Source organism: Schistocerca americana, chromosome 8, assembly GCF_021461395.2.
Source record: "Schistocerca americana isolate TAMUIC-IGC-003095 chromosome 8, iqSchAmer2.1, whole genome shotgun sequence".
In the NCBI taxonomy this organism is placed as follows: Eukaryota; Metazoa; Arthropoda; class Insecta; order Orthoptera; family Acrididae; genus Schistocerca; species Schistocerca americana.
In genome coordinates, this window is record NC_060126.1 from 262909892 (window position 1) to 262924853 (window position 14962).

The 14962-nt window shown below is 38.3% G+C and overlaps 1 protein-coding gene across 1 annotated transcript in view; it reads right to left on the reverse strand.

The window, feature by feature from the left end:
- Positions 1-14962, reverse strand: part of LOC124544728 (protein I'm not dead yet-like) — a 261594-nt gene that overhangs the window by 66067 nt on the left and 180565 nt on the right. The window contains exon 2 of the mRNA XM_047123378.1: positions 7529-7700. Within this exon, the coding sequence (XP_046979334.1) occupies positions 7529-7700 (172 nt within the window). The remainder of the gene's footprint in view (positions 1-7528; positions 7701-14962) is intronic.

A 14962-nucleotide genomic window follows, 5' to 3' on the forward strand; every position in this document is an offset into this window, starting at 1 on the left:
ATTTTTACAGATATGTGAAGCTACTCTTGAATACATTACTTTCTCAAAAATTTTGGATAAAGCTGTTAGAAGGGAGATTGGACGGTAATTGTTGACATCAGATTTATCCCCCTTTTTATGCAAAGGTATAACAATAGCATATTTCAGTCTATCAGGGAAAATGCCCTGTTCCAGAGAGCTATTACACAGGTGGCTGAGAATCTTACTTATCTGTTGAGAACAAGCTTTTAGTATTTTGCTGGAAATGCCATCAATTCCATGTTAGTTTTTGCTTTTAAGCAAGTTTATTATTTTCCTAATTTCAGAAGGAGAAGTGGGTGAGATTTCAATTGTATCAAATTGCATAGGTATGGCCTCTTCCATTAACAGCCTAGCATCTTCTAATGAACACCTGGATCCTACTATATCCACAACATTTAGAAAATGATTATTAAAAATATTTTCAACTTCTGACTTTTTGTTCGTAAAGTTTTCATTCAATTTGATGGTAATACTGTCTTCCTCTGCTCTTGGTTGACCTGTTTCTCTTTTAATAATATTCCAAATTGTTTTAATTTTATTATCAGAGTTGCTGATTTCAGACATGATACACATACTCCTGGATTTTTTAATAACTTTTCTTAATATAACACAGTAGTTTTTATAATTTTTGATAGTTTCTGGGTCACTACTCTTTCTTGCTGTCAGATACATTTCCCTTTTCCGGTTACAAGATATTTTTATACCCTTAGTAAGCCATGGTTTGTTATAAGGTTTCTTACGAGTATATTTAACTATTTTCTTGGGGAAGCAGTTTTCAAATGCATTTACAAAAATGTCATGAAATAAATTATATTTTAAATTGGCATCAGGTTCACGGTACACCTCATCCCAGTCTAACTGCTGTAGGCTTTCCCTGAAATTTGCAATTGTTAAATCGTTGACTGAACGTACTACTTTGGAGGACTGTTTAGTATTGCTGAATGGAGCTATGTCATATATTGTAACTAGCTGTGCACCATGATCAGAAAGACCATTCTCAACAGGCTGAGCATTTATCTGGTTAAACTTATCTTGGTCTATAAAGAAGTTATCTATCAGTGAGCTGCTATCCTTTACCACCCGAGTAGGAAAATAAATAACGGGTGTCAAATTGAAAGAACCGAGTAATACTTCAAGGTCATTTTTCCTATTACCCTCTTTCAGAGAATCTACATTGAAGTCCCCACAAATAATAATTTGCTTCCCCCTGTCTGACAGATAGCACAACAAGGAGTCCAAATTTTTCAGAAATAGATGAAAATTTCCTGATGGGGACCTATATACAGTTACAATTATAAATGTGCCTTTATTTAATTTAAGCTCACAGGCACATGCTTCTATATGTTTCTCTACACAAAACTTTTTTGTTTCTATACTTTTTGCACAATGATAACTTTTGACATATATGGCAACTCCTCCTTTCTCCATATTTTCTCTCATTACATGTGCAGAGAGCTTATAACCACTTACATTTACCTTATCCATATCAGCAACAATGTGATGCTCAGACAGGCATAGTATATCTATTTCATTCTCAGCTTCTAAATCTTCTAAGCAAACCAGAAGCTCATCTACTTTATTCTTTAAACTCCCAATATTTTGATGAAATATACTTACATTATTTTTAATTATACTTTTATGAGAACCTTTCCTTATTCTAACATTTGCAGTAGTCTCCTGTCTGAGTTTCTTATTGTGCTTAGGCCTAGTTCCTATACCAGTGGTCACATGGTGTTCAGAGAGGCAGATTATGTCAATTGGGTTGGGTGACTTTAATTCATCAATGCAATTACCTAGGACTGAGATACAACTTGGTGGAGATAAAATTTCTGGTGATTGGTGAAAATTTATAATTGATAGCTGTGATTGGTGATCCAATGTGCTAGAATTGTGCAGTTTAATTTCTTTCCTAAACTGAAGATTTGTTTCAATCCTGACATCTCGTAGAACTTGACATCTTTCTGTCTTACCTATCCTAAAAAAGGTGCTGCTCCAACACCTGTAACCACTGGTATTTTACCATTCATGGCAGTGCCTCCCCCCCTTAAATTTCCTGCTATTACCCCAGCCAGTTTCCCCTTCCCTTTCCTGTTGAGATGTAGGCCGTGCCTGGTATAGTCCCACCTACTGAGATAATCAACAGGAACCACACCAATATGAGCCCCCGCACCCGACCCAAGCAGCCGTTCCAACTCCAAATTAACTCTCCCAACAGAAGAGTTCAAATGAGGCCGGTCATGGCGTCTCAGGACAGATGCAAACTCAATATTGGTGTGTCTCGATGCCGACGCAATCTTTACCAGGTCACACTCTATACTGTACCCAGGATCTCTGTCGATGCTGTTCCCTGGCCCTCCCACAATAACCACGGTGTCTTCCCTGGTAAATCCTTTACAGAGTGAACCTAAATCCTCTGTCACCTGATCCAGACTAGCACTTGGTTTGAAAAAATTTGTGACCTGGTATTCTGGTCTTAATTCCTCCTGCAGAAGTTGGCCTACACCTCTGGCATGAGAACTGCCTAACAACAAAACTTTCTTCCTTTTCGATGACTTTCCTACATTCTTTTTCAATTTACTATTGAAAGTTTGTTGTGTCCTGTCTACACCTACCTCTGCTTGAGGCTCATCAGTTTCTAACTGAAGCAACAGGTCAAACTTATTTTTGACATTCACCACAAAACTGTCAGACTTAGTTCTAGGCCTGTTCCTTCTGCTACCTGTTGCCACTTCCCACCTCTCTTTGCCGTTCTCCCTCCTTAACCTGTCCAGATCTTCCCTAGCCTGATCTAGCTCAGCCTGAAGGGCAGCAATTTTCCCCTCCTGTTCCACTATTTTCCTATCTCTACTGCAAATCCTACATAACCACTGATGAGCCTGATCCACTTTCCCAGCACCCACGCCACTGCAGTCCCCCCAGTGAAAAAAACTACTGCATCCATCACACCAAACCCCGGAACTAACAACTCTACGGCAAGTCAGGCACTTCTCACTCATGGCAAAAATAATACTTTAGCTAGAATAAATCAATTAAATTACCGAAAATCAAAAAAGACGTTACAAGAATTAAGGCTATTCACAAATGTATATAAGCAAGTTTCTGATTTAAAATTCCGCTGTTTTTCTGAGATCTGTATTAAAACAACGAAGGTATACGCTATTTATTATATATTTCACTCGATGGAATGAAAAAAGGGCAATTAAACGAGATACTTTAACTTTGATTCTCCAAAAACCTTACGAGAATTAGGCCTATAAACAAATGTATATAGGCAAGTTTCTGATATAAAGTTACGCTGTTTTTCTGAAATCTGTGTTAAAACAATGAAGTTATACGCTATTTACGGTAGTTTACTTATTTGTTACCGAGAAACTAGTTAAATTACCGTGAAACAAGAAACAAACACGTTTACAAAACTTAAGCCTAAGCGCGACTTCGCGAAGTTACGATCTTTTCGTGTTTTCTGAAAAAATACGCAAAGAACAGTCAAACGTTTAACGGCAAGACTAAACGATACACTAATGCACGTATTTAATTTGTTGTCGGCGTTAAACTAAATTATATTCCTGTCTAAATCACTTAACTTTCTGGAAATGGTTTCTGGCGTCACTTACTCGGCGGCCATCTTGGTCAACAGTGACCATTAGCACCACAATACAAATGGATGCATTTGGAGTGGTGACTTGACAGGACATGCAATCTGCTAATGAATGGCATTGTACTGTGTTCAGTGGTGAATCCTAGATCCACATTACTGCAGATGATGACCACTAGTGATAGTGGTGGTGACCTGGGTAGAGGTCTCATTCTTCCAGTTTTTTGGAGAGGCACAGAACTGTTTCTGCTGGCGTCATGATGTCAGGGGCAATTTGGTATGACTGAATGTCATGGCTAGTTGTGATTGAGGCAACTCTGATGCAATCAATGGTACATCACAGATATTGTACATCCTCATGAAATTCAACAGTATTGTAATGCCATTTTTCAACAGGGCAGGTGTCTCTATGAACTATCTGTATGATGTTGAGGTACTCCTATGGTAAGCAAGATCCCCACATCTGACCCTGATAGAACGTGTAAGATAAGCTCAAACATCAACTCTAACTCAGCGGCAGCATCCAGGATATCAGGGACCAGTTACAACAGTTGTGGGCCGGCTTACTTAAGGAGAAGACACAACAGTTTTATGACATCCTTCCCAACAAAATCAGTGCATACAGGGTGTGATCAGAAAGTAATGGGAATTTCTGTTTTTCTTAATGAATCTTTATTTATTCATCAACATAAATTTCCTACCCTACAAAGTAATCCCCCTCAGATATGAGACTTGTGCCAGTGCTTTTTCCACACTTGGAAGCATTTCTGGAACTTCCTTTTCATTATTGTGTTTAGCTCCTTTGGCAATTTTGTTTTTAATCTCATAAATGGTGGAAAAGCGGTGTCCTTTCATGGTTCTCTTCAGCCTCAGGAATCGAAATAACTTGCAGAGTGCCATGTCCAGTGAATACAGTGACTGAGGCAACATAATGGTTTTGTTTTTTGCAAAAAATCATGAACAAGCATTTAGGTGTGAGTGGGAGCATGATTGTGGTGCAATTTCCACAAATGGTTTTGCTGCAGTTCTGATACAAACAGCATGTAACTTGAAGGTAGTATTTGTCATTGACTATACAACTGTAATACAGCAATTCATGATGCACTATCATATTGTAATGGAGGAAAAAATTGAGAAGAACCTTCAAATCTGATCAAACTAGCCGGATTTTTTTAGGTCTTGACTCTTCAGGCAGTTTCCATTGGGACGATTGGATCTTGCTTTCAATGTTATACCAGCACACCCATGTTTTGTCACATTTTATAATTTTCTTTACAATTTCTGGATCATTGTCAACTTCATTCAGTAATTCTTGAGTGACGCCTATGCAATGTCATTTTTGGTTGAAATCCAAAAATTTCAGAGCAAACTTTGCTGCTACACATTGCTTGACCAAAACATCTGAAAAAACTGCTTGGCATGAGCCAAAGTATGTGCCAAAATAATCAGCAAACTCTCTGATGGTGATTCAGCAATTTTCCAGAACCAACTTTTTACTTCTTCTGCATCGCTGTCAGTAACTGACATGTTAGTGTGTACAGGGTTGTCATTATCTTCAGCGACATCTCGACACTCTTTGTAAGATTTACACCACTTGTAAACTCTTGTCTTACCCATAGTAGATTCACCAAAACCCACAGTCAACATTTCAAATGCAGTGCTGCCATTTATTACATTTTTAAAGCAACATTTAATGCAAATATTTTGATCCATCTTTTCCAAAAGAAAAAACTCACCTAGTGCTTGAAAGCATGCATAACCTTTTTGGCTGTCAATAGTAAACTAAATATTCAAAACAGCTGGAAAAGCAAACATACAACTGGAACATGTGTACCAACAAGGCAAAAAAATATTTTGAAAATCAGATATATAAAGCCCATGAAATCAAAAAATTCCCATTACTTTTTGGTCACACCTCATACATCCAGACCAGGTGGGGTGTAACATCATATCAATAAGTGAACTCATACTGCCAATTTCTTTGTAAATTTGACTCAGTTTTGTAGTAATTGAAGTAACATGACATATCTTTTCAACCTACGAAATTTCACTTCATTTCCCCCTTACCTTCCGGATACTTCACTTTTTTGTCAGTGAGGTACTTAGTGCTGCTAAAAGACACACACAGAAGTATATGAAACTATTCTAGCATTCAGAACGATTAATTCATTGTTTGAGGAGAATAGGAGGGATATGTTGGGGAAGGTTAAAAAAGGCAGAGTAGTTCACTCTTATCCAGGATGAGAGGGACTTACCTGTTGTGTGGATAGCAGGGCAAGATCGTTGTGTCCACTCACCCTCATGAGAGGTGAGATCCTCTCATCCTGGGTAAGAGTGAACTACCCTGCCTTTTTCAACCTTCTCTAACCTATCCCTCCCTCCTCTCCAAATAATGAACTGGAGGATCTGAAGGCCATGATTGTATCATGCACTTTTATATGTGTTTGTCAACAATACTAAATATTGTGCCTCCTGAAAGTAAGTACTGTTCAGCAATCAGTCTCATAATTTTGTAGTTTTATCAAGTGAATTTTGCTTTTGATACAATCAAAATGGAATCAACAAATCCATAAAAAATAAATAAGAAAGAATGAAAGAAGAAAAATTGTGTGCTTTGCACTTGTGTCTTAAAAGACACAGAGGCAGTTAAAAAAATGAACAATAAGCATATCCTCTTAAGTTGCCAACTAAAATTTGTGCTGAGGCCTTCCAACGACTATGGAATTTGTACACTCACATGTCAACATAGTTGCTCTTTACAGCATTTGTGGATACTATTAAAAGCTCTCTTAATATTACCTGCAACCATCGCAACCATGCGATATTATGTAGAGAATACAGTAATAAAATTAGAAAGATTAATGACTGTATAGGATTTTAAAGTAATCATTCTTGCCACATGTTATCTGTGAGCAAATGGGATAAGGTTTAGATACAACTGGTATGAGGTGCACTACACAAAGCACACCATGTTGTCTAATGGAATTTGGATGTAGCCATAAATACAAAGAATAGGATGATTATAAATTATTTGATGATTTAATAAAAGTATATTATCACCAACACTGATGCACAATCTTACCACAATATAAAAGAGGGAAGTTAGAAATTATGATACTGCCACTGAATTGTATAGTTATCTAGAGAAGCATGCATACATTTTTCTTATTGGAGAATATGGTGTAATTACTAACTGTAGCTGTGTGCTTCCATAAACACAAAGAGAGAATGTTCTTGTGTTTCAACTTGGCATTCAGATATTATGCCTTCAGATATCTCAATAAAAATGTAATATAAATATATTTGCAGCAGAAAATGCATTTGTGCTAAAGAGGAAAGATGCACTGAAAGTCAGTTTCAAGTCAACTAAGTGTATAAAAGCTTCCCACAGAGTCCTCAGAAATCAGTGAGGACTGTCATCCAGCAGTGGTTAAGACTCTACAGTGTGACTGAGGTGGATCCCTTACAAACTCTGAATGATCCTACATGGAGGCAGACATTTTGCGAAATGTATTTGAGCTCAGAGTATCTGCCTCTGCAGCTGAGTGGTCAGTGCATCTGATTGCCATGCCAAGGACCCAGGTCCAATTCCTAATATGCCAGAGATTTTTCCTTGGGGGTATGAATAGAATAGGGTCCAGCCAGCCACTGAGGAGCTGCTTGAATGAGAAGTAGTGGCTGCAAGGCCTGGAAAATTGACAACAGCCCTTCCATACCGCATCTGAATGACAGTGTTGGGCAGAAGATGACAGCTGAATTTTTTCAGTTTTCATTTAAAGTCTTTCTTCAGAGCTAATTTAATTGTAGATTTGCTGTGGCATAGTTTGAGATATGAATGATAGTTGCCGTTAGACGAGTCAAGAAAAGCAATCAGAAACACAAGCAACTACTCGGCTGTATATGCATACTTACCTACAAACATCATGTTGGTTTCTTTCAGGTACTGAATGCAGACATCATTGGAACTGAGTATGCCCAGCATTGGATACAAGACGACAGGCAACAGTGAAGTTATGGGCAGTGGGAGAACTTCTGTCATCCAGTAGACGGCCATCACAAGCACAACAAAGCCACATCGTGACTCCTGCAAGTGAGAAAATGCTGCCTTCAGTTGCATACTTGGTGGGCCATTTGAAAGTTTAAAATGATTTTCTGCTAAATTCAGTTTCTGTCTTGCAGACAGGTGACAACACTGTAATTATTTCTTCCTTGCTCTTCCTGCTACACAATACAAGACCTCTTAAGTAGTAGTGCTTAGTCAGTTACTTATGAGTAAATAAATAGCATATGATAAAATGTAAACCGAGAATACATGACTGAAATCACAATTTTTACTGCGCATATTGTCTAAGTACTTGTATTTTATATTTGTTGATCTAATACTATTATACAGCATAGACTGTACAGATAATACTGGATAGATTAATAGGGCATAATGTAACAAATTTTCACAGAAAATTTCATAGTGAAGCAGTGAATGGAACTGTGCATAGTATGTTAGTTAGTTTCATGTTCCACGGATCTTTTCTTGATGAACCTTAATTATGTGGAATGAGTCATTTTACATTTGCACTGCAAATTTATTTGTAAATATGGCTACATGCTGAACATTTATAAGTTTTATTATTAAACATCCAGATGTCAGTAATTGCAACCCACCAACTTTTATACATTACAGTAATAGAAATTCTTCTACAGAATAGAAGGAGTTGTCAAGGAAAATCTTTTTCTGTTTGTTTTCAAATTTCACTTTGCTGTCTGTCAGATATTTTATATCACTGGGTAAGTTATCAAAAAATTTAGTCACAGTATGGTGCACCCCTTTTTCTGTCATGACAACTTGAATGTGATGTAATGAATGTTGGTCTATGCCTGCATAACTGTTTATTTTTAATAAACTAACACGCAATACCCATACCATAGCACACAGAGATTCTTTGACAAGGTGCATACATATTTATCCCATTTCAAGTGCTGCTGAACCCACAGATCGCCGAAATTTGTAATACATTTTCCATAATTAAGTTTTTCAGCCTTTCTTTGTAAACAGTTTTGATCATATGGATGAAATAAATTATTAAATTTGAAACATATAGCCGGCTTATTTTCTGCTTGTACACTTACTGCAACCTATTTTGCATTTGTTAAACCACTCGGAAAGTTTTGACATAGAATTCTGCAGTTGTCTTTACAGTTTCTACACTCTAAAATTGCCAGTGTCATTGTTTCTGAGCACTGTTCCCCAAATGGCAATTTTGAAAACTTCACCAACAAACTGGAAAGCTGTCTGTCTCATTTAGTGCACCTAGGAGCAAAAATTGCCTTGTGTGGAGACTTCAACATCCATACTGGGGATGGCAGTAACAAAGAGAGAATTTTTATGAACTTAATAAGAAGCTATGGACTATTTGTGGCAAGTTATCTACCACCAAGAGGAGATGTCTGTCTTGATACAGTTGTTACAAACCTAAACAGTTGGGACTACAGAGAAAGTGTGGTCAACCCTATGCTTGCTGGTCACAGTGCAGTAATCATGAAGCTATGGACAAACTCAGTAAGTACTCAACAAATTGCCAGCTGGCATCCAAATTACATTTTAAGAAGTAGGGTTATTACAAATAAAAATTTAGATGATTTGAAAACTGCGGTGTCTTCTGAAGACCAGCATCAAATGTGTGAAGAACTGGCACCAAATAATACATTCAGTTCCATGTTCCAGATTCTTAAAGTCAGATCTGATGAAAATTTTCCAGTAAAACCCACGAGACATCCAATTTCCAAATCAAAATACACACGCGAAACTGTCAAATGAAAGAGCTGGTGTACCTTTAGATCAGCTAAAATAAAATGCATAGTTCAACACCTAACGAAAAAGTCAAATGCACTAAAGATATTGGTATCAAGGACAGACTATACTGCAATTACCTAAAGGCTAAAAGGAAGTACAGAAAAGAAGTAAAGAAAGCAAAGAAGGAAAGCAATGCTGGGTTTATTGAATAAGCTCACAATCCTTGCAACGCAACATTGGATCTGATTAATGAATATAGGCAAACGTCCGCCTCTTGCTCTAATTCTTGCAGTCCAGATGATTTTAATGAATATTTTATAAACACAGTAAAAAGCACAGCAGGTGAAATTCATAACTTCAGAACAGGTCCTGTAGTTGCTACGAAATTTGGAAATAAATTTAGCATTGTAATGTGGATGAGTGTGTATCCAAAAGACATAATAAAAATAGTAAAAGACAACAAATACTCAGGGACCCCTGCTATTTACGGCATGTCCTGAAATATATTGACAACTGTAGTTTGCATAATAGCTCATCCATGGCCAGCAGTAATAAATAAATGCCTCCCTGCCATGGAATTTCCAGACTTACGTAAAGTAGCACACACAGTACCAGTTTACAAAAAAGGTAAACTACATCAAGCTACAGACCTATATCTATCCTATATCTATAACACCAGTGCTAGCCAAGGTGATGGAAGACATAATGAAAGATCAGCTATTAATTTATTTTGAAGGAAATAACCTCTTTTATGATACACAGCATGGCTTTCGGAAAGGCAGGTCAACTACAACAGCAGTACTTGACTTAATTTCAAATAACAGTCAGGGTTTTGAAGACAGGTAGTCGATAGCATTGGTACTCTGTGACCTTAGTAAGACATTTAATTGTATCACACATAAGGCCAGTCTCAGCAAGCTAAAATCACATGGTACTGTGGCTGTTGTTCTACAAATTATCAAAGCCTACCTAAATAACAGACTACACACTGTATCAGTTCAAGGAGCAGAATCAAATGAAATGAAGTTAATACATGGCAAGCTACAGGAGTCCGTAATAGGGCCCTTGTTGTTTTTTAATTATATGTATCCAATGGGCCTAACTTGCAGTTTGCAGATGACACAACTTTATTCTAAAAAGTGGAGAATGATACTAGAGCACTGGTTGACACAGCAGCTGTTAAGCTTCTGGCCTTTTTCATTCATACCAAGTTAACCTATACACTAAACATGTAGGCCTATGTTCCAAAATCTCACAGGTCCTGTGGTTCTTGAGGAAAATAAAAAGTTTTATACCACACCAGTACCGTACCTATTAACAGTATTCCACAGTCATATCAGCTATGGGCTGTTACTGCAGGCCATTCTGCAGGCTGCAAGAATGTGCTTTTGATACAAAAGAAAGCAACAAGGATCATTACCTTTAAAAAACAAAAAAGCTGACCATTCCAAACTAATTATTTCCAGATTAGGAGTTCCATCTATTTTCGGTCAATATATTTTCAACTGCCTTGTTCACACAGAAACAAATCAAGAGACCCCAATACAGCACTTGCTACAAATACAGTATAGGGCCTAGATAGGCCAAGATGTCAATTAAAAGACACAGAACAGCTTCCCAATGATGGCCCTAAAGTTATTTAATACTCTACCTAAGGATATTCAGTAATTACCGCTCAAACAATTTAGAACTAAAATTTCGTGTATACTAAAAGAGCATCCTTTGTACAGTAAAGAAAAATACTTCTGTGGTGATAGAACAGAGTCTAACTGAGCTGCAATTCAGTGCAAAGGAAAACAGCAACAACTCTGCTGTTTTACCACATGATTGTCTTAATATTATAATCTACTCCTTATACGCCTGTATATGTTTTACAGTACTCTCTTTAGTATCATAGTTTAAATTGCAGTTTTTTTATTAATTTTAATGTGGTAATGTTACTGTAAAATTAACATTATCTGGTGAATGACGAAATGGTAGTAAAAGTTAATAAAAAAAAGTAATATAACAGATTTTTAGAGGCTCACATGTTCAATTAGATCATTTACAAAATAAGTAACTTATACAGCAGGCTATACGAAAGATAAACAATGTTGATTCAGATTTCGATAAACATGAGCTATTCTCTAATTTTGACTTTTTTGCGTCGATTAGTCTAATGCAAAGGGGGCACCCTAATGACAAATCCTGGTACCGGTAATTTGTTTCCCCTAGCTTGAGCGATTTTACATGTTATTACGATGACATCTCGAAGGCAAAACAAAAATGCCTTATTGACAGCAGGGCGACGTCAGCGTCAATTGTTTAGTGGTAGTTTCTAGGGATGATTTCATTTCAAGTTTTGCTGCAGGTGTAGTAAGGTAATAACTTCACTACAAAATTCTGTAGCAAAATACGTATAACTCACAAATATTAGCGCTTGGCATATCTGTTGTTCGCTTAGACAATACATTATATATATATTTGTTTGGAAATACCTATAATTGTTGTTGTAGGCCCGAAAGATGGCAGTCAAATTTCAGTTTTCTAATATAATAGACAATATATGGCGCCAATTATGAACTGAAGGATAGTGCAGGCGCCATTGTTAGCTAATTTTGAAGATCGTTTCCTATGTGCCAAGTTATTTTTATCTGGTGCAACCTGATCATAATTGATGTCTTTCTCAGTTCGATACCTGCCGCTGAAAGAAGTACTATTGTGGCTGTCCCAGGTCTGTGAAACGATACTTGGTGCTAATTTTGCAGTGCTTCATTCTTAACCGAACCATAATGCCTCATTACGTGAATCATTTCTGATAAATAAACCATGCAAAAAATTGTAGAAATGGATATTTTTAGCCTATGACATAGGGACACACTGAACAGATTGTAACAGTTACAGTATTTTCCTCGTGAAATGTCAAGTATTTGGAGTTCTTGTAACTGTAACGGAAATATATTAATGACAAAGGCATCTATCCGTCAGATGATTTAACGAGCTTTTTCTTTTTTTTGTGGTATAGCCTATCACATTCGGATGCACTGAACGGATTGTAGCAGTTTATAGTTCCTTCTTCATGAAATGCTACTATTTGAAGTTCTTGTAACGGTAATGGAAATATCTTAATGACAACAGCATCGATCTAGCATATTCTTTCCCTCAGATAATTTAACAAGTTTTTAGTTTTTCTTAGTTGTGTAGAGGTACGTTTCTAAATTATGGCAGTTAAGTGACTGCACACATTTAGTTTGTTGACGTCCTGAAAGTAGTTTCAGCGGGGTATAGGAAGCGGAGGAAGCATGATCCACCTACCGAAGCTCAGCACCTGGACAATCCAGTTCTGGGGCTAGTGTACACGTATTGCTATTGGTTGGACATTGCGCGACAATGTTGACGGCTGCCGGACACAAAACGCTCGTGGATCGAACCCGACCAACTTTCACAGGCTTCAGTCGACCCAGAACAAGGAAGCCCTCGTTCTGGACGTTGTTAACAAACTGTACATACCAGGACTTAAGCTCGCCCCCTCCGCGCCCGGTTCAACGTGCAATAACCACTCATAGGCGTGTGTCGCTGTCGTGATGCCGAAACAGAGCGATTTATCTGACATCCAAAAGAGCATGATCATTGGTTTTCGGGCCAAGGGTGTAAGCACTTCCGAAACGGCTAAGCTTGAAACTGTTCCCTTGCTACCATGGTTAAAGTACATATACCATCCAAAGCAAAATGGCGTTGTTGAAAGCCGGCGCAGAGGCAACTGTAGTGTATCACCCAGAAGAACCAAGCGACTACAAGCAGTGCGTCGTCAACGACCGTTAGTTCCCACAAAAATCAAACATCATCATCATGATCGTCATCAACGACCCTTCAGCGAACGTTGCTGCTTATGGACCTCGAAGGAGGCGCTTGGTTCATGCATCCATGCTGACTGTTGTTCATGGGCGACGAAGGCTGGAATTTGCACGCCAATACGGCAACTAGAAGCCCAGTGAATGGCGACAGGTGTCCTTAGCAGGTGAATCACGTTTTAGGATGTATCAGGCAGATGGCCGTTAGCATGTATGGCGTGAAACGTCAGTAAACCAACACCGTGCAACAATCGTCGCAAGGATCCAGGCCGGGCGAGGGAGCGTTATGATTTGAGGAATATTTTCGTGGCATTCCCTGGGTGATCTCGTCATTCTGGGAAGCACAATGAATCAACACAACTAGGCATCCATCCTTGAGAACCAAGTCCACCCACCCCAATATATAGTTATTGTTTTTCCTCGACAGGGCAGCATCTACCGGTTGGGCAGTGCAACATGTCACAAAGATCACAGTGTATGCATGGTTCAAAGAGTTTAGCGCAATCCTCTGGCCACCAAACTCCCCAGATTAAAACCCAATCGAGAATCTGTGGGATCACCTCAATCGGACTGTGCACGCCACAGATCCTCATTCGAGAAACCTAGAGCAATTGGCCATGGCACTGAAACTGGGATGACTCCACAGCCCTGTAGGTACCTTCCAGAACATAATTCACTCTATTCTGCACGCCTCACAACTGTCCGTGCTGCAATAGGTGGTTATTCAGGCTTTTGATAGGTTGTCACATTAATATGACTTGACAGTGTATTAATTTGATGATTTCACTCTGACAACTTTTGAAAACGCACATGAATGTATACGAGGTGCGACAATAAAGTAATGAGACTGATTTTCTTTGCAAGATGTGGCAACCCTGCAGGCTTGTGAAGGCACAATATCTTTGATGTTGGTCCACAAGCTGCTTCTAGTCCAAGTGGCACATCGATGCAACTGCTCAGATGTGAGTTGTGCTGTAATAAGTTAACACATATTTGTGTCTCTCGTCACGGAAATGTGGCAACCGATCTGTTAGAGCAAACGGAAATCTATCCAGAATTGTTAAGCTGTGTTATCACTGGTGATGAAAGATGGTTTTTTCAGTACCATCCACAGACAAAACGCCAAAGCTCGCAATGGTGCTCAAAGGGCTCACCCAGACCAAAAAAAGCTCGCATGTCAAAGTCAAAAGTGAAATGCATGCTTGTGTGCTTCTTTGATTCCAAGGAAATTGTTCATAAAGAGCGGGTGCCTCCTGGGCAAACAGTTAACCAATATTACTACAAAGAAATTTTAGAAAGACTTTGTAAAAGAATCCTTCATGTCCGTGCCAACATTGCTGATAGTTGGATTCTGCATCCCATACTGCTCTGTCAGTACAGCAATTTTTGATCTCAAAACAAATTTCAGTACTACCACAGCCACCTTATTCTCCAGATATTGCTCCGTGCGACATTTTCCTATTTCCAAGAGTCAAAATGGCGGTCAAGGAACACCATTTACAAACAACACAAGATATCCAAAAAGCTGTCACGAGGGTCTTGGAGGATATTACAGAAGATGAGTTCCAGAAATGTTACCATCAATGGCAGAAGCGCTGGAAAAAGATTGTGCAATCAGAAGGAAACTACTTTGAAGGAGACAACACTAAAATTGGCTAAAACGGTAAGCAACATTTTTTTCACATCCGCCTCATTACTTCATTGTCGCACGTTGTAGGTGAATGAATG